This window comes from Symphalangus syndactylus, chromosome 7 (assembly GCF_028878055.3).
Source record: "Symphalangus syndactylus isolate Jambi chromosome 7, NHGRI_mSymSyn1-v2.1_pri, whole genome shotgun sequence".
Taxonomy (NCBI): Eukaryota; Metazoa; Chordata; class Mammalia; order Primates; family Hylobatidae; genus Symphalangus; species Symphalangus syndactylus.
The window spans coordinates 154448457-154475023 of NC_072429.2; the positions used below are offsets into that span (position 1 = coordinate 154448457).

General features: G+C 40.1%; 1 protein-coding gene across 1 annotated transcript; it reads right to left on the reverse strand.

The window, feature by feature from the left end:
* Positions 1-16791: 16791 nt before the first annotated feature.
* On the reverse strand, positions 16792-17400 carry LOC129476866 (endogenous retrovirus group K member 5 Env polyprotein-like). The gene has a single exon (XM_055269694.2). It carries the CDS (start codon positions 17398-17400, stop codon positions 16792-16794), a length of 609 nt encoding a protein of 202 aa, XP_055125669.2.
* Positions 17401-26567: the final 9167 nt, after the last annotated feature.

Sequence of the window (26567 nt, forward strand, 5' to 3'; positions counted from 1 at the left end):
TCTCCTTTCTTCTTCAATGATAGACTGGATAAAGAAAATGTGGCATACATACACCAGGGAATACTATGCAGCCATAAAAAAGGATGAGTTCATGTTCTTTGCAGGGACACGAATGAAGCTGGAAACCATCATTCTCAGCAAACTAACACAAGAACAGAAAACCAAGCACTGCATGTTCTCACTCATGAGTGGGAGTTAAACAATGAGAACACATGGACACAAGGAATGGAACATCATACACTGGGGCCTGTCAGTGGGTGGGGGGCTAGGGGAGGGATAGCATTAGGAGAAATACGTAATGTAGATGACGGGTTGATGGGTGCAGCAAACCACCACGGCACGTGTATACCTATGTAACAAACCTGCACATTCTGCACATGTACCCCAGAGCTTAAAGTATAATTTTTCTTTTTTTAAAAGACCCACTATTGATTGGTGGTATTGCTGTGAAGAGGCTTCTTCTGGTAAATTTTTCTTTGAAACACTGAGCCTTGACTTGTCATTATTACTTTTAGTACATTTTTCCCCTTGTCTTTTTGCTGTTGCTGCTGCTTTTCTTTTTTAGCACTATTCTAAAAATGACACATTAATAAGTGATAATAATAATGCAGCTCTAAACATATTGCTTGTTTTCTGGTAATTCGGGGCTAAAAAACATAAGCATACTTTAACTGTTATATTCACTTGACTTGTCACTAATTATACATGTCTCCAGATTGAAAAGAAAATCATATAAAGAAGGCAATTTGATATTACTAAAGCTATTAGAATTCAGTCTATCTGAAGGTGATTTTACATGAATAGGTGCACATAAGTTTTGATAGATGGAAATAAAGACTGGACAAGTGTTTACGTATGTTCAGGAGGAGGTTAATTATACAAATGTCTGTTGATAGGTAAAATAAATTTAAGCCTTCGCTTTACTACTTTCTTTGAGCATACTTTTTTCACGTCTAATTTGAAGGAATTCAGTATTGAATCACTTACTGAGAAAATAAAAAGTAATTAAGAAATAGGGTCAATTATATCTCAAAAAAGCTAAAAAAATAGTGTGAATCAGTTTGAAAAACAATGCTATACAGACTGGGAAAAGAACAAATAATGTTTCAAATGACAAACATCTTAGTAATGTGGTCACTACCACTATTACGAATAATTAAAATAATGGTGATGATAATTATCATCCTTGTTATTTGTACAATGATTTTTCCACTTGGGAGCTCAAAGTACCAAACGGCCTTATCATTTTTATCTCTACCTAGCTCATTAGGTTAGGAGGGGTCTGGACTTATTATCCTTGTTTTTCACATGGAGAAATTAAGACAGATAATTGAATCTGTGTGTACAAGACTATATAATAAGTGAGTTGGTGGCAGGGCTCAGAAATATAATCTCTTAATTGTTTATTCAAAGTATTTTTGACTGGATTCTCTTTTTTCTTTGTCCCATGTTATCCCTTTTGTCTTCTTCTATCCAACCAGGACAGCAAGTCACTAAAATAGTTGTGAGTAATGTGGGAAGGTGGGGGTCAGAAAAGGAATCACAGTGGTACCTTGGACACTGCAGTGATGTAAATTCCATGAAAATACATCTATAATCTTCCTTAATTTTTTTTTTTCATATTTTAAGAACGTCCTACGTCTCTCTCTCTCTTTTTTAATTCAAAAGCCATAATGTTATTCTTAAAAAATCCACCACAAAACAAACAAAACCGTAAATTAAAATTAAAATTTCTTGCTTATATGTTATTCTGCTTCTTACTAATAAATATTTGTTGTGTCTTCTATATATTTTGTTATGCACACATGTATATAGTTTTATTTATAAAAACTGAAACATGGAATGCATATTATTCTATAACTTTTTAAAATTAAAACTTATCATTAACCTTTTTAATGTTAATACATGAAACCTACCTCATCAATAGAATGGATGCAGTGTCTACATTTTTGTATTGATTAAAACTTACTGTAGCCTGGCGTAGTGGCGGGCGCCTGTAGTCCCAGCTACTTGGAGAGGCTGAGGCAGGAGAATGGCGTGAACCTGGGAGGCGGAGCTTGCAGTGAGCCGAGATCGCGCCACTGCACTCCAGCCTGGGCGACAGAGCGAGACTCCGTCTCAAAAAAAAAAAAACAAAAAACAAAAAACTTACTGCAGAACAAATAGAACGCGTCTAATATTTCACAATTCTACATAACAATCATATACTTTTGATGATTTCATGTTTTCTACAAGCACACATTCATATTCTTCATCCGACATGTTTTGATATTAGTTGAGAAACCCTCCTCTCCCCGTATTCCCCCTCAAAGTTTTGCTTACGTCTGTTACAGGCATCTCCTTTCTTCTGCAACAGATTAATAGCAAGCATTCAGGGATGAAGGAACAGGAGGCAGTTTTGCGGGTTTCTTAGGCACTGTTGCAGGTAAAACGTAACCTCATTGTGGAGAAGACTTTTTATATTGCAGTAATTGCCATTCTAGGAACAGGTGTTTGGAATTCTACTCAAGGGAAAACTGGAGATGGGAAAGGTTGGGAAGAGTAAGATAAAGCTTCCCTGGTTACGGCCCTGTGGAAAAATCACAGGAACAAGGCAGGAGAACAAGCAGAGTCCCTGGAGCCTTCCACTACATCTCAGTTCCTTTCCCAGGGACAGGATTGTATAGCGATGATAACACCATTGACTTCTGTGCCAATGCTGTTTATTTTGTGTCCAGCCAGAGACAGGATGTAATGATGGTGTGACAGGGGCCAATATGATAATATCATCACTTCCTGATCCTATATCATCAGGAAACAGAGTGTTCTTGATTTTTGTAAACAAAAAGTATTTTTTGTAAAATGCTTTGCTGTTTACACATTCATGATCTAATTTTAGGTCCCAAAGTGCTTTAGATGGAATGGTTATCCCACTCTTTACTGATACAAGGAGAAATTGAGCTCGAAGTTTAAATGATTTGTCCAAGTCGCAGATCTGTTATGGAAAGGGCTGCACTTAGAATTCTCCTTTTTCTGATTCAACACCCAGTACTCCTCCAGGAGAATATCATGTTTTCCTCAAGTCCTCATGTAGCAGACAGCACTCTAGAAAAAAAAAAGCACAGCACACACTGGCATAGTAAATGCCTCAAGAAATCTAAAATAAGAGTATCGTATTCAAACTCCTTAGTCATCTCTGACTTATTATTTCACATTTCTGGCTTTAGAGTTTGCTTACCAAATATTATAACCCAATGGGACAGCAACTTTACCAATCAAACAAAAATCATGTGGACCAATGTTTTTCAGTAACTTGTATTTTTGAAGGCAGAACAAATAGGAGAAGTTGAGGGAATCTCATACAAAAAGAATTTCCGGTGGCATCTTTTTTTTTTTTTTTTTTTGAGACGGAGTCTCGCTCTGTTGCCCAGGCTGGAGTTCAGTGGCGCGATCTCAGCTCACTGCAAGCTCTGCCTCCTGGGTTCATGCCATTCTCCTGCCTCAGCCTCTCGAGTAGCTGGGACCACAGGCGCCCACCACCACACCCGGATAATTTTTTTTGTATTTTTAGTAGACACGGGGTTTCACGGTGTTAGCCAGGATGGTCTTGATCTCCTGACCTCGTGATCTGCCCTCCTCTACCTCCCAAAGTGCTGGGATTACAGGCGTGAGCCACCGTGTCCAGCCTCCTGTAGCATCATTAAAGCTTAGAGGTAAATATTAGCTCAAAACCTCAGGTTCTTTAGGAAGCGGCCTCTGGTTGTCTGTTCTATGTATCCTCAAAGTTTGGTTTGGTAATAGATCAGAAAATTAGAAGAATAGAATTAGCAACTCTATGTGAAACCTGGTATGCTTCAAGCTGTAACACATTTCAAAGGCTATTTAAGATTCTAGAGTGCTAGGGAAAAGGCTTAAAATATTTCTATAGCTCCTGAGTGTCTAACTCTATATCAAGTACATGGCTGGCTCAACAAGTGATAGATAACATTTAATATTGCACTTTCTACATGTCAGGCATTGTTAGCCCTAACCCTAGCCCTAACCCTAATCTTATGAAATAGGTACTATCATTATCATCTTCCTTTTATGGATGAGGAAACTGAAGCACAGAAAAGTCAAACTACTTGCCCAGAAACAGGAGTCAGAATCAGGATTGGCCTCAGCAGCCTAGAACCAGGGTGTGCTCTAAACCCAGACAGTACACAACCCTCCAACTGAATGTCCTTTATTCCCCAAAAATATCTGTTTTGTCTAAGGAGTGGATGTGTTGCATGCTCTGAAATACTCTATCTATTTACTTTCTTCCTTAGGCCAGATGTGGTGAGGGCTAGGAAAAGAGTTTGTTGGGAGCCCTGGTTCATCGGCCTCATCATCTTCATATCCCTGATCGTCCTGGCAGTGTGTATTGGACTCACTGTTCATTATGTGAGATATGGTAAGTATAAGCTGCCTTGGCATCATGTGATTTACCCCAAATATTTCCTCATACTTTGCTGTTTTGATTTGCCTCAGGCTTATTCATTCATTACTATGATTCATTTTCTCAGCCTGTACAAAGGAATCTTTACCTGCTTTGTCTCTTATTTAGTCCTCATAAGTCAAGGAGGATTCTTTTTTCTACCTTTGATGTAGTGATGCTTTCTGCTGGGAACAGCATGCTTATTTGCATCTTCCTTAATAAGCAATAAGTGAATATTAATCAAGGGAAAACTACAGGATAGCTAGAACCAATGTCTTGAGTTGTTTGAGGTCACAGGGCAAGCATCTTGATTTAAAATAATTCTGACCGGGTGCAGTGACACAATCTGGAGTCATAAAGAAGTAGGCTCTATTCTGTACCAGTAAGTTACAAAAATAGTCATAGTGATGTATTGTTGAGTAAGTGCCTATTTCTGTTATTAAAATCTCATCTTAGGGTATATTGTAGGTGATTAAAGAGGATAGGGTATGCCAAGAAAGCTCATTATAAAGACGTTCACCGTGCGCTTATCAGGTACCTCATTGCTAGATGAACTGTTAGTTGCTATGTTATTAGAAAGGTCTCCAGGGTACTTCAGAACTGTTCTTCTGGGATGTAACAACCCTTCTGAAGTTCCCTCCTGCTCTGCCTAGGGTTTTAATTACTTGACTCAACCATGACCTGTTTGTTTAATATCTTCCTCTGTTACTGATTATACTTGGATGTTCAAGGCACCATAACCATAGAAGCTAATAACTTGATTCAAATTTAATTGGGACCTTGTTGAAGTTGCTTTCCAGTAACGAGAAAGAGTACTCTGTAACCTGGTTATCTTTACTATCCATGCAAGTGTAATCTCAATTTCCAAAGCAAGGTGGATCATTTCTGGATAGTTTAAAAAAACTCATTGTGGTTTTGAATTGCAATTCTCTGATGGCCAGTGATGATGAGCATTTTTTCTTCTGTCTTTTGACTGCATAAATATCTTCTTTTTAGAAGTGTCTGTTCATATTCTTCACCCAGTTGTTGATGGGGTTTTTTGTTTGTTTTTCTTATAAATTCGTTTGAGTTCATTGTAGATTCTGGATATTAGCCCTTTGTCAGATGAGTAGATTGCAAAAATTTTCTCCCATTCCGTAGGTTGCCTGTTCACTCTGATGGCAGTTTCTTTTGCTGTGCAGAAGCTCTTTAGTTTAATTAGATCCCATTTGTCAATTTTGGCTTTTTTTTTGCCATTGCTTCTGGTGTTTTAGACATGAATTCCTTGCCCATGCCTATGTCCTGAATGGTATTGCCTAGGTTTTCTTCTAGAGTTTTTATGGTTTTAGGTCTAACATTTAAGTCTTTAATTCATTTTGAATTAATTTTTGCATAAGGTGTAAGGAAGGGATCCAGTTTCAGCTTTCTACATATGACTAGCCAGTTTTCCCAGCACCAATTATTAAACAGAGAATCCTTTCCCCATTTCTTGTTTTTCTCAGGTTTGTCAAAGATCAGATGCTTGTAGATGTGTGGTATTATTTCTGATGGCTCTGTTCTATTCCATTGGTTTATATCTCTGTTTCGGTACCAGTACCATGCTGTTTTGGTAACTGTAGCCTTGTAGTATAGTTTGAATACAGGTAGTGTGATGTCTCCAGCTTTGTTCTTCCGTGTTAGGATTGTCTTGGCAATGCGGGCTCTTTTTTGGTTCCATATGAACTTTAAAGTAGTTTTTTTCCAATTCTGTGAAGAAAGTCATTGGTAGCTTGATGGGAATGGCATTGAATCTATAAATTACCTTGGGCAGGATGACCATTTTCACAATATTGATTCCTCCTAACCATGAGCATGGAATGTTCTTCCATTTGTTTGTACCCTCTTTCATTTCGCTGAGCAGTGGTTTGTAGTTCTCCTTGAAGAGGTCCTTCACATCCCTTGTAAGTTGGATTCCTAGATATTTTATTCTCTTTGAAGCAATTGTGAATTGCTCATGAACTGTTCACTCATGATTTGGCTCTCTGTTTTTCTGTTATTTGTGTATAAGAATGCTTGTGATTTTTGCACATTGATTTTGTGTCCTGAGACTTTGTGAGGTTGCTTATCAGCTTAAAGAGATTTTGGGCTGAGATGATGAGGTTTTCTAAATATACAGTCACGTTATCTGCAAATCATGGGCTTCTTTAAATGTGGGAGAGCATGGCCTGCATGACTGCTGGCTTCCAGCACGTGGTGTGCAAACCCATGCCAGGGTGTGTAATTCACTGTAGCCCTTGATAGAATATCAGGGGATAATGTTTGTTTTTTAATCTTCTGTTTATTGCCCTCAGCCAATTAACTTCTATCTATAGTAGAAGATAATTTGCCGATTTTTTAACGGAAAAATACCGTGCTCCTTAAAAAGTCTTTTAGAAGCACAGCGTTTTCAATTTCATTACATTAAAATCACTAAAAGATAAAAAAAAGTGAAATGCACATATATAAGAAATTTTCTTTTTGCAAAATACTCTGTTTTGATTTGAAATGTTTGTGAATTTTCCATGCATGTGTCCAGATGCATAGGGAGTTTATTCACTCAATTAAGTTAAAACATTAGATAACATGGTAACTTCAAAAAGTAGTGAGGACACATTTTGTTTCTGTGTCTTTAACTGAGAAAACTGGCTGATGCCTCCTGTGTGCAAGCACTGTGTAGCTGACGCAGATACAGAAACCAAGGTTTTCTTACTTGCTGCTGCTGGCCCCGGCACTGGAGTTCTGCTCCGGGAGGGCAGGGTATCTGTTTTTATTATGACTCAGCAAGTGCCACACTAATACACACGGGTGTCTCTGCCCTCTAGTGGATCCTGGCAGGAAGTGGGAGCAAATGCGACTAAAAAAAAATGAAAGATTTAAAAAATGCTCATTATCTCCAGAGGGGATTTAATTCTAAGAGGAGGCTTTTTTTTTCTTTTTCAAATGGGCTGATGGGTAAAAATAATACAAGACTGGAGGCGTTGGAAAAAAGCACACTGCATTTGCCTTTTGGCATCTGTGATGACTGAGTCCTTCCTCAGCTCTGCCACAGGGAGCACATTCACACATATGTCACACATATACCAGGGTTAGGTCATAAAACCAACGGTTACCTGGAAGAAGCCACGAAGGCTATGAGACCAAATCTTCACCTAGAAGACACTTGATACTTCAGAAGCCGAGGCCCTGTGAGATGTCTCGGAGAGCTCAGCTGTGACCCTGCACTGTATGGAAGGGCGGGCCGTGGGGCCCAGGCAGGTGAAGAGAATTGTCCACTGTTGAGCATCGTCAGCCTAAAACCCACATGCAATGCTGTTGCTGCAGAACTGCTGACTGTTGAAGCCACAAACCACAGAAACAGACTCCCTTTATGGTCCTCACTGTGTAACTGGTGACTTTTCAGAAGATGAAGATTAAACATATTAATCATAAATTCAAAGTGTCAGAAGGAACACTAGGAGATTTTCTAACCTCTGCTACCATGACTTTTTTTTTGCAAGATTCGTGAATTATTGTAAATAAGGTCACAGAGGCCAAAGTGCTCCCCTGGTCATCCAGAAAGAGGCAGGCTGCTAAACCCCATGCCTGAGACATCTGTGTTTTCTTAGGATAATACAAAAATTAAATATAAGGGAGAGAGAGAGGGACAGAAAGAGACAGAGAGATAGAGAATTGGAGCTAGGAGGAAACATTTTCATGTTTTGCCCCCCAAAATTCCCAGTGAACATTCCCATTGCCAGCGGGTGAAATCCAAGGCCCTGGCTCCAGGATCCTGCTCTTTCCTTTGGTGACTCTTGTGCAGATTTGGCATAAAACAATATGGAACTTGTTACACTTCTCTGGACAAGTCATTATGCTCATGCTTTTGGCTCACAGGCTCCACTTCCCTGGACACCTCTTTGCCGTAAGCTTCAAGTAATTCAGCTTCACCCGTCAGAGAAGAGCTCAGGTGTCACTTCCTCTAAGGACCTCCCTAGCCACCTCTCCAGCAGAAGGGCCCCCACATTGCTCTTTGCACCTCTGTCCCTTGAGGTGCTGCTGTCCTCTGTGGAGGGTTGAACCCCAGGAACTAGAGCACCTTTCATGCTGGAGACACTTGGCACTCAGTAAGTGTGTGCTGAGTGGATACAAGTGCATCAAGCTTGCACAGCCTTACAATGTGTACTCTCATGTCTGGAATAGATCCTTATTTTCATTCTTGGTAAAATGAGTAAGTGGGGCCGGGTGACCTATACTCTCCTTTCAAATCAGAAGTTCACATTGAGACTGACATCAAATAGCTTCCCAGTCAGCGCCAGGTGAGGACCCAGGTTGTTCAATGTGCCCATGTCCCCCAAAGAGTGGGGAAAGCATGGAGAAATGGGACCAGCTCTGCTGTCTGCTGCCCAGTGCCAGCCAGCAACTCCAGGCTCACAAAGCCAAGGCAAAGGCACCTGCAGGAGATCTTGGTTGTTCACTAGCTGTGATTGGGCTGGGAGGGGAGTGTGTTCACTTCTAATTATGCAGGGACTAGCATGAGACGGTAAAGTTTGAAATGTGTTGTTTTTTTGTCACGGCCAAAAAAAAAAAAAAAAAGGTGTTTTTAGCTTCTCATCCTTGGAGCCACTGACATTAGCTAAGGGCCTGATATTTTAAGAAAACTTGAAAATTAACTATGTGAACCAGTAATCTCCAAAGTAATATTTTGATAAATAGTGTAATTGTTTATCACAGCAAAACCATTGCTTAAGTGGGCAAAACTCAGGAGGATAGGAAAACACACTCTTGAAAGCAGGTGGTGATGCCCCGAAATTGAGCAAATGCAGGGACACGTGTTGTTCTACCCCAGGTCAGAGTGTGTCAGTCATCACTCGATGCCACTCACAGACCACCAACTTCAGAATATCTAGGTGTAAAGCTCTGTACAAAAGTCATAACATAATAATGTAAATAAATTATTATTTATATTACACTATTATATAATGCAAAGTCTATTAAAACATGTTTGTCTTCAAAGAATGGCCTTGGTTCCTGTGGGCAGTGTCTCCTCATGTAAAGGTAGTGCATTCCTGCTAAATCATGGACAAAACGGGCCTCCAGGAGCTGCAGGCTGCAGCAGCAGCAGCAGCTTCTCATCTCATCCTTCACTGCATGATACTGTTGTTGACTTCAAAAGGTCTTTTCGGTCTAGTTTTATCAACAGAGCTAGTATTTCATGAGGATCTACTACATACCAGGTTCCAGGAAGCTAAATGCCTTTTGTTTGTTATTACTCACTAAATAAAAATCACAACTCTCTTCCCATTTCTCACACAACAAAATTTAGCTGAGGGTGATTGAGTGACTTTCCCAGGGTTGCACAGCTACTAAGAGCAGAGTCGTGTTTAGGTTCATGTGGGAATGCTGAACACCAAAATGAACCAACAGAAATATCATATATTCCAAAAGCCTACTCAAGCCATTTGTTCTTATTTTAAGGAAAATCTTTATGCCAATTTTAAACTCCAAATACTTACGAATGGCAGAGATTTACAGGTTTGATTCTGATGTAAGAAATGATGCTCATCAGCTGGTTACTGCTACCACCCCACAACCCTGAGCATACTGGACAAATGTCTAAGCCTCGTGGTTAGTGAGGACAATGCTGGTGGAGGCTGAAGTTGTCATGCAGTGACTCACACAAGCTTAGGCAGATTTGGTGATATATGACACAGAGATGCAAATAAATGCTGTAGCTGACACACACAGGCTGGCTCTGGGAGACGCAGAAGGAGCACATCACCCAAAATAGAGCCAGACAGACTTCTTTAAGGAAAGAGAAAAGGGGGCTGCATCTTAAAGAATGAAGAAGAGATTTGTCATGAGAGATGGGACAGGAAGTTCTTGAGAGGCAGAGGGAAAGCATGAGAATGTCAAGAAGGGAGGAGAGATTCTCGCACATCTGGGAAACTGACAATCCATCAGCACGGCCAGAAGGAAAATCAGGAGAAGGAGCGGAAATAATAGATGAGGCTGGATATAGAAGCAGGGTTGAAGCTGTGTTGATTGTGGTAAAGAGTAGTGATTCTATCCAGAAGGCAATAGTTAGCATTGTAAACAGAGACCTTTTAAAACAAGAGTCAGCAAATATTTTCTGCGAAGGGCTAAATGTTAATTATTTTTTTCCAAGCCATATGGTCCCTCTCTCAATGACTCAGCTATTCCATTATACCATGAAAGTAGCCAGAGACATTATATAACACATGCATGACACTGTGTCCCAGTACATCTTTACTTACAAATGCAGACTGTGTCAGACATCGCCCATGCATGGTAGTTTGCCACACCCTGTTTTAGAAAGCTCAGGTTTATGATGTGTTGGAGAATGCCTACAAGAGCTCTTCTTTTAAATGGTAGAGTGAACATACACTGGAATTCTATCCTGCTTGACCCCAGGTCTTGATAGCGAAAGATAGAAAAGATAGATAGTAAATAGATAGATAGATGATAGGCAGGTGGATAGATAGATGATAGATAAAGAAAATACATAGCTGTTCCAGAAAACAGAAATGGATAACTTCATGAACCAAAAACAAAGTAATATACTTTAGAAAGGAAGCAGGCTGGAAAACTCACAGTTGCAAAGCAAATAGAATTTCCAACTGCCTCTTGTAGCCCATTCCTGGAAGTAGTCACAGCCCAGTGTGTTTTGAATTCTTCCTCTGTTTTTTGTTTGTTTGTTTTTTGCTTTTTTGTGGGGTTTTTATTTTTGTTGTTTGCTTTTTTAAAAAAAAATTCCCTTTCTCTTCTTTTTTCACAGCATCCTTTGTCATTTCAATGACAAAGAATTTCCAGTTGCCTCTTGTAGCCCATTCACACCTTAAATCTGTGAAATCCTCATGTTTTCTTCTGCTGCATCCATAGTTCAAACAAAGATGAGGCAAAGCTAGACACATTCCTGAAGGAACCTAAGAAATTCATCTCTTTCTTTCTCTGGAATGAAATGAATTCTCTAGACCATCAGTTCTAATCTTCAAAAACCAAACCTGTTTGTGAGATCTCCTTCAAAAACTACTGTAGATTCCATAAACATGCTAGAATATTTATAAGTTTTTTAAATATTTGTTTTATTTGGAATCAATGTATTTGTAATTTTAGTACTTGTATTAATATAAGGGAGAAATATTTAAATCTGTCTATGCCATGTGTGCCTCTCGCTTATTGCCCAATTAATTGTAGCCTCAGGCTAAACTTTGGTTTCTGTATTTTTTTCAGAACAAATATAACTGATCTCAAAACATCTGCTTTTATTGTAGGAACTCGTGCTGCCATCTCCATTCCTCTCTCTTTTCTTGCAATCTGGGTGGAAGTTCTTTAATATGAAGATTTCAACCACCTTCACTCTACCATGTCCACTATCAGCACATTCAAATGTATCCAGCCAAGGCTGTCATCTTAGGCCAGGGATATTTTAGGAATCTATTTTGCTCTGATGTGGCTGGCACCCCTTTGACTCAATTTATCACCCCAGTGCTCTTTTCATTTTAGGAGCCCAAGAGGGCAGAAAAAGCAGTAGGTGAGCAATGAAACCCTCTGAGTCAGGAGCGTCTCCCCTTGTGTTAAGCAATGTTGTAGAATATTTTATTTAGTAAGCTCCTAGCAATGAGCCACATGGCTGCTGAACACACATGCCTGCTTGCTGCTGTGAGCTCAGACACCATCATCATTAGTGTTTTCCACCCCTGGAGGGAATTATAAGGGCCACTTAATAACCTGTAAATCATAGAGAGTTAAAGATGTTTCCCTGAAACACTGATGACAGAATGAAAGGTGAGGAGTGTTAGCCACAGGTCAAAAGTGCAGGAAAGTCTCTCAGTGTGCGTTGTTGAAGAAATGCACGTCTTTTTTCTTTTGGAAGTCTCCCTAGAAGGGGGTCAAGGACTCTGCCCATTCTAGGATGAAAAATTGGGATATTAGACACCCTCAGATGTTTACCCCAAGCCTTCATTTTGGGCTCTTAATTAGTGTGTTCATCCATCACAATGTCAAATGCTAAGCAGAGCATTTGGATCTCTCCACAGTTCAAATCAGCACCATCTTTTAAAGTTGAGTTTCTCATTATTCTCACCTGATATACCTTATTTATCCCACACCCACCCCAATAACATATTGTGCTCACTGTTATCTTTGAGACAACACTTGAATTTTACTCAGCCTGGAGTGCTCTTCACATGTCTTGTCCAGATCCAGTTTGGACTCATTCTTCAGCCCTGCATCAGTCAATGGGGGCTAGGTTAAACTGTGGTGACAAACAACCTCCAAATTTCAGTGGGTCAAAAATCTTCTTCGTCATTTATTTACATCTCATCACGGGTCAGGTGAGAGGTAGCTCTGTGCTGTGTCATCCTAACACAGGAATCCAGACGGAAGGAGGGACCATCAATAAGATCCCCATTGCGATAGAAAAGAGAAAAAAGCATGCAGAATAGAACTCTGTTTCTTGGAGATCTCTTCTGAAAAAGTGACATTTTATTTCATCTCACCTCCATTGGCAAAAAACAAACAAACAAAAAAGTCATGTGGCCATGCAAAAATTTAAGTAGGTAGGATGGAACAGTCAGAATGCATTCATAAAAAATGAACTGAAAATATTTGGAGAACAGCAACAATGACTATCATGAATGCCAACATGCATCCCTAACAACCCAGTGCTATTACCCTCCAAACTTTTTATGTCTTGTAAAGGATTAGAACTTCATATCTGAAGCCATACCACTTAGAGGGAATGCAAAATACATAATGACATCTCCTTTAGGATATCCTTAGAGAATTCAAGGAAAAGAAGTTAAATAATTAAAAAGTGCTGTTGGGTACAGCTATTTAGAGCTAGAGGGTAAGATTAGAGATAGATCATAAAGATAATAATAGGGTTAGGGTTAGGGTTGGAATCTGGGTCAGAGTCAGGGCTGGAAGTATGGTTAGAGGTGGGGTCATGATCAGGGTCAAGATCAAAGTCAGGGTCAAAGTAAGGGTGAGAATTAGGGAGCAGGGTAGGGATCAGAGTTTAGGTTCAGGGTCAAAGTCTTGGGACAGTGTTAGGATTAGGATTAGAACCAGAGCTTTGTTCTCCTCAGGACCCACCCAAAGGTGGGTCACCATGGCTTTGGAGCATGTCTATGGTGGTAGCGTGTCTACAGTGAAGACCAGAGTTTCATTGTCCTTAAGACTGACCTGGGGAGACGTGGCTGCAGGCCTTTGAGGAAGGTGAGGCAAAAGCTTCCTGTCTGCTCCCCGTGTGCTGAGGACGAACTCTGCCATAGGCTTTACTTTCACAAGTTATATTCTACAAGTCTTGTTTTACAAAAGCATCCCTTCCTTGAGGCTTCAGCTGCTCACCACTGCTCATCATCATAGCGTGCCACAACATATGGTAAGATTTGGGCTTGTTTCTGGGGAGAGATCTTGATATAGAGAAAGGAGCAATGCTTAGAGTCACCATCAGGACCGTTGGGATGAAAGCTGGGGATGGCCAGAGGCTGGAGGAAACACGTGCACCCCTTGTAAACACTTTTATTCATGTTTTAATTACTCATTTTTCTTACAGTGTTAAGGTAGTAAAAATAGTATTGAAAAAATTGAAAAGTAGGCATATTAAAACTTGCAACATTATTTAAGTTTACATATATTGTTTGTACCTCATCATTTTTCATTTTGTTGAGAAAGCCTAAGGTTAATTGGCAGCATATTTGTAGTAGTAGACAGAATAATGTCTGTTTTATAAACATTGACATCCTACATTACATGTATGAACCCTGAAAATCTGAGACAGCTCTCAGATTTTTTAGAAAGTTTATTTTGCCAAGTTTGAGGATGCATGCCCATGAGGCCTCCTCAGGAGGTCCTGACAACATGGGCCCAAGGTGGTCGTGGCACAGCTTGGCTTTATACACTTTAGAGAGACATGAGACATCAATCAATATGTGTAAGATGTACATTGGTTCAGTCCAGAAAGGTGAGACAACTTGAAAAGAAGGCCAGAGAGGGGGCTTCCAGGTCATAGGTAAGTAAGGGACAAATGGTTTCATTCTTTTGTGTTGCCGATTACCCTCTCCAAATGAGGCAATCAGATATGCATTTATCTTGGTGAGCAGATGGGTGACTTTGGATAGAATGGGAGGTAGATTTGCACTAAGCAGTTCCCAGCTTGACTTTTCCTTTTAGCTTTGTGATTTTGGGTCCCCAAGATTTATTTTCCCTTCACAAAGTCCAACATGTTTTCCTATGAGCATTAATTATTTATTGGGTAGTTTATTGCACAAATAAGACATAGATTTTTAAAAAACCATCAACTTCATGCCTAGCTACATAGACATAATTACATAGAAGCTCAATTAAATTTGCAAACATTCCAGAGTTTGGGTTCCCAATAATTCTTTGTGATTCTTTAAAAGGTAAAGTATTTTTTTCCCCTAAAACATAGCAACATCGAAAATCACCCGTAGAATGTCCTGCCATTTTTATTTCTCTAGTTTCCTCATTTTCTGCAAAGCCTCTCCGAGGAAATTGACTTTGAATATCCTTTTACACTGTTCTGTTTTAGAAAGCATTGTGGTAAAACATTGAATCATCATGGTTGTAAGTTCTGTTCACATTCTTTCTTTCTTTGAATATTTTTTCCCAAGGGCCAACATTTGATTCTGTTGTATTATGGCTAAAAGGTAGGCATGGGAACAAAATAAAGACAAGAAGTCTTTGGAATAAGTGATCTCATCACAATGAATCAATTTGCCGTTGGAACGTATTTTTACAAAATCACTGTTTTGAAAATATTTAGCCATGAATTGAAGCAGAGTCTGTAAGTTTATTTTTTTCCTGGTCTAAGGTGATCAGCATTTTAGAGAATGAACCCAGGACACAACCACAGCACAAGAAAAAAATATGATAATGAAGCTTACACATATGTGTTACTACTGTAACAGAAAACATGTAAAGAACATTTGTTTTGATTTATGTATCAGTCTGCACTGTTTAATTTTTTGTGTCATAATGCTCTTACTTAAAAAAACAGGATTAGTTAACAATGTCAATTACTAGTAATTCACAGCATAAATAATTAAACAAGGAAGCATTAAAAAATATAACAATGTTTTAAATAAAGTTTTATTTTACATCATTTTTTTACTTACACAGAAATTGCCAATAAAAAAAGCAGAGATTTGCCATGTAGCCGCAACCTAGTTTCCTCTCATTAACATCTTCTATCAGTGTGTCTCACATGGCTTATTAATATCTTACATAATTTGTGACAGTTAATGAACCAATACTGATAGGCTATTTTTTTATTTTTTTATTTTTTATTTTATTTTATTTTATTTTTTGAGATGGAGTCTTGCTCTATCTCCCAGGCTGGAGTTCAGTGGCGGGATCTTGGCTCACTGCAGGCTCCACCTCCCGGGGTTCACGCCATTCTCCTGCCTCAGCCTCCCACTTAGCTGGGACTACAGGCGCCCGCCACCTCGCCTGGCTAATTTTTTGTATTTTTAGTAGAGACGGGGTTTCACTGTGTTAGCCAGGATGGTCTCGATCTCCTGACCTCGTGATCCGCCCGCCTCGGCCTCCCAAAGTGCTGGGATTACAGGCTTGAGCCACCGCGCCTGGCTGATAAGCTATTATTAACTAAAGTTCATATTTCATTTGGACTCCCTTAGTTCTGTCTTACTCTGACCCAGGATCCCATCCAGGACCCCGCATGACATGTAGTCATCACGTAGGCTCTTCCTGGCTGTGACAGTGTGTCAGGCTTTCCATCTCATGATGACCTTGATAGTACTGAGGAGGATTGGTCAGGAATTTTGTAGAATGTCCCCCATTGTCACTTCATGTTCTCAAGGTGAACTGTCATCTTTGATGTTCACTTGGATCATTTGGCAGAGCTACTGTTTGTCAGGTTTCTCCACTGTGAAGTTATTTTTTCTCCTTGTCAATACTGCATGTGTTCTTTTGGAGCAAGTCACTATGCAGAGCCCACACTTATGGAGTGAGGAGTTGGCTCCACCTTCTTGATGGCTGAGTGTCTACATCAAGCAGTTGTCTACATACAGCAGTTGCTGTGACTGCAATAAGACCAATAATCACTGCAATCAAAGTAAAAATGAATCTTTTGGATCTAGTTAGAACTTCTTTTAATACTTCTGTTAAAATATAGATGGATGAGGAAGCCTCCCACAGTCGGTACATGGACACAGGGATCCCCATGCCCTCTCTTGCCCTCACTAGCAGAATATGGTGCTGCCAGTCCAAAGTTGAATCAATGCAAGTAAACAATCTACAGTTTTCACAGGTTATAGTTTGGGAATCTGGTTTAAGATCTATGATTCCTACAAATAGCATATAAGGGGGTTTTACACACTACATTTCCATGGATAGAGTGATTCTAACCTTCTATGAACCTGGTCCAGGCTTTCAGTTAAATCACTATCATAGGCCATATTAATGGGCCAGATGGATGGGACCTGTGAACACGATTGAGTCTGGCCCATACAATTATGATATAATTGGCCTCGAGGGGCCCAGTCTATAATAGTTCCGAATTCATTGTTTTGTAGTACCACTGCAGTATCAGCCACACATTCTTCCCAAACTAAGACTTCTGGGCTTTTTGATTCTTTGGGGATTTCCTTGGGACCAGGCTTCCCCTTAGGCCTACATTGTAATGATCTTTGATAAGAAGGGTCCTGTAAATTATTTATCTGTGGCCTGAGTGACATTCCACTTACCATGTGATAAGTAAATCTACTAATGGCACTGACAGTAGGTACTTCTACCAACCAATTTTGGGTTGCAGGCATTAAGCATTCTGGTGCTTTCCCCAGGCAAATAGGAAGATAGTGATACCCAATGGAAATGTTTATCATCATTCCTTCTTCTTCAGGTTGAGCAAGGCCACCGTCATCTGTGGGGCCTGGTACCCATGCAGTATTATTAACATATACTTCAATAGAATTATCCATCCAAGTGGCTGCCTGAATTGAGGGTGGGAAAGGCACATAGGCCCAGTAGGTATAATTAGCTGCAGCTGCTCCTGCAGACATAGGGAGACTTACCACCATTGATACAATCATTAAAGCTGCAAGCAGCATATTCTCTGGAGTTTGTGTTACCCTTGTGTTCTTCAGGCTTTTTTCAGCTAACTGTGTCAGCTTCTTTAGCTGGGCCCAGGACAGCAACTCTGCTTTCTTTGTGGATGGCAACTTCATCTTTTCTTCTGATATCACCATTTTGTTCACCTGGTGAGTTGATGATGCTCGAGTGGGGTTTTCCATCTCCACGGAGGCACTTTTCCTTGCATCTCTGATGGGTTCATTGTAGAACTTCAAATGTCTAGTGGGTATCCAAACAGGAAGCTGATTTTCTCCTGGTGAAACACAAGCAAAACCTCTCCCCATGTTATCACCTTACCTATTTCCCATGTATTATTTTTGATCTTTTCACCAAATCAGTTTTTCCTCATGTGGGCTGTTCTTTCTACCAGTAAAATGTTGCTCTGCAGAAGTAGTGGGCTGATTTCTATATATGTTTAAAAACTTTAAAGTATAGAGTGCTAGATTAAGTTGTATCTGGGGAGTGTTATACTCCTTACTCTCTTTTTCCTTTTTTTGTTTAACCCATTGAGCTTTGAGTGTTCTATTATTTCTTTCAATTATGGCCTGTCCTTGGGAATTATAAGGGATTCCTCTTGTATGTGTAATTTTCCACTGATTTAAGAATTTTTGAAATGCTTTGCTAGAGTATCCTGGCCCATTATCTGTTTTACTTTTTTCTGGAACTCCCATGACAGCAAAAGAAGATAATAAATGTCTTTTAACATGGGAAGTACTTTCTCCTGTCTAGCACGTTGCCCATATGAAATGTGAATAAGTATCAACTGTCACATGGACAAATGACAATTTTCCAAATGAAGGTACATGTGTGACATCCATTTGCCCTAATGCATTAGGACATAAACCTCTGGGATTAACTCCTGCCTCCTGAGTGGCCAAGTGTAGGACTTGACACTCAGTACAATGTTGTACAATATTTTTTGCCTGTTTCCATGTGATATCAAATTTATTTTTTAATTCTGTTGCATTTACATGAGTCAGGGCATGAAGTTCTTGTGCTTCCATGAAGGCAGATGATACTAGCAAGTCAGCTTGTTCATTTGCGTTCGTTAAAGGCCCTGGTAAATTAGTATGTGCTCAAGCATGAGTAATATAAAATGGGAAATTTCTTTTTCTTACAGTTTGTTGTAACAAATTAAACAGTTGATTCAACTGATCATCCATACTGTATTTGATTAGGGCTGTCTCAACATCCTTTGTAGCCTGTACTACATATGCAGAATCTGAAACAATGTTAATAGGCTGATTAAAATCTTGTAACACTGAAATGACAGCAACCAATTCTGCTCTTTGAGCTGAGTGATATTGAGTTTCAATGACTCATTCTTTTTGCCTGGTGTAAGCCACTTTTCCCTTGCTGGAACCATCAGTAAACACCATCAGAGCATTTTCTAAAGGTTTATGTCTGGTAATTTTAGGTAAAATCCAAATAGCCAATTTTAAAAACTGGAAGATTTTTGTTCTTGGGTAATGATTATCAATAATTCCCACAAAATCAGCAAGACCAATCTGCCATGCACCAGAATTGATAAAGGCTTATCTAACCTGTTCATTGTTTAAAGGAACAATGATTTTATCTGGGTCACTTCCACACAATTTTACTATTTGTAGTCTTGCCTGACCAATTAATGTAGCCATTTGATCTAAGTACAATGTAAAAGTCTTAACTGTACTGTGAAGAAGGAATGACCACTCCACAAGATCTGTATTTTCAACAATGATGCCTGTTGGAGAATGTGTAGTAGCAAAAATCAAAAGTTGGCGTGGGGATAAGTGATCTATTTGCTTGTGCTGACTGAAATTTTTCTTCAACTAATTCAATTTCTGTAGCTGCCTCTGAAGTTAATGTTCTTTTACTATTCAAGTACGGGTCCCCTCTCAAGATAGGGAACAAATTTGACATGGCATAAGTAGGGATGCCTAGAGTTGGCTGAATCCAATTAATATCTCCTAGCAATTTTTGAAAGTCATTTAATGTTCTTAACGTGTCTTTTCTTATTTCTATGTTTTGTGGTTTAATTTTTCTTTCCTCTACCTGCATTCCCAAATAACGAAAAGGAGTAGAGATCTGAATCTTATCAGATGCTATTGTTAGGCCTGCGTTTGAAACCTCTGTCTGCAGAAATGTGTAACAATTAGTCTATTGTTTCTGCAGCACACAAAATATCATCAACATAATGAATAACAGTCTGAAAACTTGTCTCTAACTGGTTGAAGAACTTGAGCTACAAAAGTCTGACAAATAGTTGGACAATTAAGCATTCCCTGAGGTAAAACTTTCCACTGAAATCTGGTGGCTTGTTCTTTATTACTTATGGCTGGCATAGTAAAAGCAAATTTTTCAAAATCCTGTTTTGCCAGAGGAATGGTAAAAAAGCAATCCTTCAGATCTATTATAATTAAAGGGGATCATGGCTGGAGAAGGCAACCCGAGTTGGAGAGACCCCATAGGTTGAATTACCGCATTAACCGCTCTTAGGTCAGTTAGCATGAGCCATCTGCCTGATATTTTCTGAATTACAAACACAGAAGAATTCTAAAGACAGAAAGTGGGTGAAACATGTCCTTTTAAAATAGCTTTTTAACTATTTTATGTAGCACCCCGAACTTTTCCTTAGGGAGCGGCCACTGTTTGACCTATACAGGAAGCTGCAGGGTGAGTCTGAATTCCTCCTTCACCATAGTGAACGGTAGGTTGGACAATAATGAGTGCCTGGAGCCAAGTCGCAGCGAGCCTAGTTTCACGCTACCTCCCCCAGCACTTACTCGGCTGAGGAGGAGGTGGCCATCGTGGTTTTAGCCCCAATGGCCCCAATGGTTCTGGACTTTTTCCTTTTAATTTTAATGTTTCAGGATATATTACCTCCTGTAATTGATTGTAGTCAACATTTTGCATTGACAGAGCCATTACTGGCTCTGCTACCTATTTACAATGTGAAGTTTCCGTTCCTTTCCTGGATTTTTCCCCGCCTCTTCTTCACAATCTATTACACAGCTTTCAGGGGCATCAAAGACTGAAACGCTATCTTCTTCTATTTGAAACGGTTCTAAAGTTGCTTTAACAATGGCCCAATCATTCCATATTGTAAGTGGGATGATTTTACCTTCCCTATTTGCTTGTTTTAATTCTTTGCCAATTTTTTCCCAATCTTTTACATCTAAAGTTCCTTGTTCTGGAAACCATGGGCAGAATCGTTCTATTGTTTGGAATAGTGTAATTAGATTTTCTGTAGAAGCTTTAATTCCCCCTTTTCTTAAGAGAATTTTAATGAAGCTGAGATAAGAGACATATTTACTTTCCGTTTGCCCCATTGTTACCCTGGGTTCCTCTGAGCGCACAAGTTTACCGCAAGGCTGACGGTGGATGTACTCAGGAATCTCTCATCCACTGTCCTCAATGCTCACATTCTTAGCATATCTTCACCCTAGACAAAGGCACCCACATTGGGTTGCAGATGAAGGGGTGGCCTGCTCCTCCACACCTGTGGGTATATCTCATCAGGTGGGATGAGGGACTGAGAAAAAAATAAGGTACAAAGTATGGAGAAAGAAAAGTGGGCCCAGGGGACTGGTGCTCAGCATACCAAGGACCTGCACCTGCACCAGTCTCTGAGTTCCCTGTTTTTATTATTTTCATTATCTTCGCAAGAGGAATGTGGTAGGAGAGCAGGGTGATAGTAAGGAGGTCAGCAAAAAAAATGTGAGCAAAAGAATCTATGTCATAATTAAGTTCAAGGGGAAGTACTATGCCTGGATGTGCACGTAGGCCAGATTTGTGTTTCTCTCCACCCAAACATCTCAGTGGAGTAAAGAATAACAAGGCAGCATTGCTGCCAACATGTCTCGACTCCCGCCATAGGGAGGTTTTCCTCCTATCTCAGAATTGAACAAATGTACAATCGGGTTTTATACTGAGACATTCAGTTCCCAGGGACAGGCAGGAGACAGTGGCCTTCCTCCATCTCAACTGCAAGAGGCTTTCCTCTTTTACTAATCCACCTCAGCACAGACCCTTTATGGGTGTCGGGCTGGGGGATGGTCAGGTCTTTCTCATCCCATGAGGCCATATTTCAGACAATCACATGGGGAGAAACCTTGGACAATATCCAGCTTTCCGGGTCAGAGGTCCTTATGGCTTTTCACAGTGCATTGTGCCCCTGGTTTATTGACACTAGAGAATGGCAATGACTTTTACCAAGCATACTGCTTGTAAACATTTTGTTAGCAAGGCACATCCTGCACAGCCCTAGATCCCTTAAACCTTGATTCCATACAACACATGTTTTTGTGAGCTCAAAGTTGGGGCTAAGTGGCTGGGGCAAAGTGACAAATTAACAGCATCTCAGCAAAGCAATTGTTCAAGGTACAGGTCAAAATGGAATTTCTTGTGTCTTCCCTTTCTACATAGACACAGTAAAGTCTGATCTCTCTTTCTTTTCCTACAACGTTGATGTCTCCACCTCTGATCTACTATCACATGAACCATTCTAGCCTTCTCGCCTTGCTAATTTGTAACCTCCCAGTTCACCAGTGAGAGGCCTGATTCCTACCATCTGCAGCTTATGTAAGTCATTGTTTTATTCCAGATACAGATGCTGTGGTTTTACAATGGTTAACAATTGCTTCTGTTGGAAAGAACTTTATAAAATGGAATCCAATGATGAATTATAGTTCATTTGCTTTCAGCCTACAGATTCTATTCATTTTCAAAGTGATTTAGGTCAACACCATTTTCCCTAAATCTTCAGTGAGTTTTCACCTATTTTTTTGTCTTAGTCTATTTTGTGCTTCGGTAACAGAATACCTGAGGCTGCGTAATTTATAAGTAAAAAAGGTTCATTTGGCTCACAATACTGGTGGCTGGAATGTCTGAGATTGGGCAGTTGCATCTGGTGGGGCCTCAGTCTTTTTCACCTTATGGTGGAGAGTGGAAGGGGAGCAAGGGGTGCACTAGAGATCACATAGCAAAAGTGAAAGCAAGAGGGAAGCAAAGGAAGCCAGACTCCTTTTAACTAGCTACTCCTGCAGAAATTAATCGATTCCTGTGAGAGCAGAACTCACTTACCCCTGTGGGAGGGCATTAATCTGTTCATGAGGGATCCATCACTATGACCCAAACACCTTCAACCAGGTCCCACTGCCCCACACTGCCATATTGGGGGTCAAATTTCAACATGAGTTTTTGTGGGGACAAACCACATCCAAACCATAGTAATTTATAGCATAGTTAAATTCTTTTTCACATAATGTATTCTATCCTGGGATACTCCTCATCTTGATTAATTTCATTTAATTTGAATAGAGTTTGCTTTAACCATTTGGCTGTAAAGTTCTGCATATTTCAACAAATGCATTGTGGTAGGTATCCCATTATTAAAGTATCATATGGAATGCTTCAACCCCCCACCCCATGGAGCCAATGGCTTCCCATCTGTGTAGTTTGCCTTCTCCAGTGTCTCATTAAATGGGGTCACACTGTGTGTATCCTCCTCAGACTGTCTTCTTCCACTTAGCAATGTGCATGCGAGATTCACTCATGTCTTTGTGTGAGTTGATAGCTTGTTCCTTTCTACGGCTAAATAGTATTCCAGTGCATGAATGTACCACAATTTGGTTATGCATTTTAGGGAGCAAAACCTTCCTCTTCTAACGTTGTTCCAGGATTAGAGGCCTTCAAATTAACTGACAATAGATACATTTGTAGGAGAGACAATACTTGGCTTCTTGTTCCCCAAGTATCATTGTGGGAAAAAATTCATCAGATGAGAGGATCTAGTTTACAAAGAGGTAAAAATAGCCCAGAAACAAGAAACAAGACTAGAATCTGATAACCCACAATGGCTATAGTTTTCCTTTAAAAAAATTTTTTTGAGACAAGTTCTGGCTCTGTCGCCCAGGCTGGAGAGCAAAGGTGCAATGTCAGCTCACTGCAACCACTACCTCCTGGGTGCAAATGATGTTCCCTCCTCAGCCTCCTGATTAGCTGAGACTACAGGCACATGCCATCATGCCCAACTAATTTTTGTATTTTTGTTAGAGACAGGGTTCACCACGTTGCCCAGGATGGTCTTGAACTTCTGGCCTCCCAAAGTGCTGGAATTATAGGCATGTGCCACCATGGCGGTCATGTTATAGTTTTCCATTGAGACATAAAATTTCTGTCTGTAGTAACCATCATTTTTGATCATAATCAAAGTAAGGCTATTCTTGTTTTAAAAATAAGTCTAGTTTTGTCATATTTTGCTTGATTATTTACGTAATTGCAGCAAGAACAGGCCACGACCATATAGGTGCTTTCAAGTTTCTTCATTGGAAGTTTTCATACAGAATCTCAGATTTGACTTTTAAAGACCTTATTCGGGCTAAAAGCCAAGCTAAGAACATACTATCAAATTTCAGCTGCAGTCCTTATAGCTTTGTGTGAATTCCTCTGTTCTCTTTTTTTTTTGAGACAGAGTCTTGCTCTTTCGCCCAGGCTGGAGTGCAGTGGCGTGATCTCGGCTCACTGCAAGCTCCGCCTCCCAGGTTCACGCCGTTCTCCTGCCTCAGCCTCCCAAGTAGCTGGAACTACAGGCGCCCGCCACCATGCCTGGCTAATTTTTTTGTATTTTTATTAGAGACAGGGTTTCACCATGTTAGCTAGGATGGTCTCGATCTCCTGACGTTGTGATCCATCCGCCTGGGCCTCCCAAAGTGCTAGGATTACAGGTGTGCAAACAGGAAAGGAAGTAGAATTGTTCCATATTGGTGGAACACAGAGTCAGCAGAGGTTCGAGAAGGGAGAATTTAGTCAATTGAGAAGTTCCCATGAAAGGAGCAAGATTAAGATCACACAGAGACACCTTGAAACAAAAAGCCAGGAATAACTTCCAACCCAAGAGGAGAACAGAGAGGCCTCAAAACCAGAGCTAAGATAAGAAACTTATAGCCCAAGAGTTACCTTCCAGACAAAGAAGCCTGAGATTCCAACCCAGCTTCAGAGAGTACTCACTCAAAATTTTAGTGAAACTGTAGGCTTTTTAATGAGTTAGCCATGCATGCAAAAGGCATTCCCTAAGGTGGCAGAGAAGATGGAGCCCCCATATCCAAATATAGCCAACGAGAACGAAAGACCACTGTTGCCAGAGTCAGTGGGCAAAGGCAACAGAAAGGGAGACAAGGGTCCTAATGGGATGAGATCCTTTCAGATTTAGGCTTATACAAACTCCTGAGAACTGGCAGGTTGACAGCCATAAATGGGGTACCAACATTTCTACTCATTGGATTACAAGTTCTCAGGCATCCAAAATGATTAACAAAATGACAATTTCTAGGGCTTCTGTGGGAGAGTATGGAAAGGTCTTTTTGAACCTTTTAATGCTGTCAATGGAAGAATGATGAGGTTCATAAATTTGGAAAGGAGACATTTCTTCATTTTTATGTTTATTTTTTTTGAGACAGAGTTTCACTCTTGTTGCCCAGGCTGGAGTGCAATGGCGTGATCTTGGTTCACTGCAACCTCCACCTCCTGGGTTCAAGCAATTCTCCTGCCTCAGCCTCCTGATTAGCTGGCATTACAGATGCCCACCACCACACCTGGCTAATTTTTTTGTATTTTTAGTAGAGATAGGTTTTCATCATGTTGGCCAGGCTCCTCTGAACCTCCTGACCCCAGGTGATCCACTCGCCTCAGCCTCCCAAAGTGCTGGGATTACAGGCATGAGCCACCACACCCAATGAGAGATTTATTTCCTATAAAGAGTTGGGGCCTGCAGGTTGTCCTTCTGACAGGCTGGGAAGCATAGCCTCCAGCCAGAAGCCAGAAAGAGATGCTTCAAGGAGGAGGTAAAGGAAATAGTAATTTATGCTGAGTGGAATGGCTAAATACATTTCTTTAGTAAGCTCTAGGAGGAGTCATGAATATTTATGGAAGGAGAAATGCATGCATGCGCAATTGAGTTTCTTGCTTCTTCATGGGTCCCATGTACAAAAAATGGCAGTGTTAGCATGATCCCAGGGTGGAGTTTTCAGCCGTCTGACATTAAAAAGTGAAGCAGAGAACATGAAAACTCGCTCTGTGCCTCCTCTATACGCTGGCCAGAACCTCTCCCTCATGGGTGGTCTCTTATCAGGCAAGAAAAGAGAGGTTAATATCAGTGGTGGAGCCTTTGAAGGGGCTTGTTTCTGTTAAATCCTTAAGGAAGAAAGTCTCAACATGGTTAGCAAAGGAGGGGGTATAACGATGTGTATCTGACCCCCATCATCCCATGCTAGCAAAGCTGAGAACTCAGTTTTGAAAGTTAATCTGGGGTCCCCTCAGCCAAGAGTGGATCTGTTCAGTCAGTTGGGAGGGTAGAATTTCATTTTCATTTATCAGTGCTAATGGGAAAGAGTACACTGTCTCCATGGCAGCTGAATTTGCAGGAAACTCCTTTGAAGGGGTTAATGGCAGTTGTATTTTTCTAGGAGCTCTGCTTTAATTGCATAAAGTAAGTTCTGGTAAGATTTCTTCCTTTATCTTCAGTATCTCGAATGTTTTCATTTAAATAATCTTTATAACAGTTTTTGATGTCTGAGTGGATTCCCACACAGTCATTTATTGTAAGACTTTCTGAATCCTTTTTTTTCCTTTGGTCATTATGAATAGGGCTTCTGTAAATAATTGCACGGTAGCTTTTGTTTGGAAATAACATCAAAGTAATTGTCAAAATACCTAGGAATGTGATTTTTGGATTGTAAGGTGAGCCTTGTTTAGCTTTAGAAAAAACTGCCCAACTTGTAATGGGGAGTAAAAAAATTTTCAATGTTTTTGGAATTCTTAGATGGGACCCTCTGTAAAAACTGACAGGTTCAAATGAGAAAAACAGAAAAGTTTAAAAACATGTATACCTTATGGATACATGGGAGATACTCAGGGAAAAAATGAGTAAATCTCCAACAGCTGGCTTTCAATTCAAGCATAAATACTATCTTCAACTTAAAGAAAGAAGATTTGAGGTGCAGTAGTGGGGAGTTAACCAGCAAAAGCACGGTAGACA

What these genes read in the sequence shown, in the direction of transcription:
- LOC129476866 (XM_055269694.2), bottom strand. Translation starts at nt 17,400, where the DNA reads ATGGATAATTCTATTGAAGTATATGTTAATAATACTGCATGGGTACCA.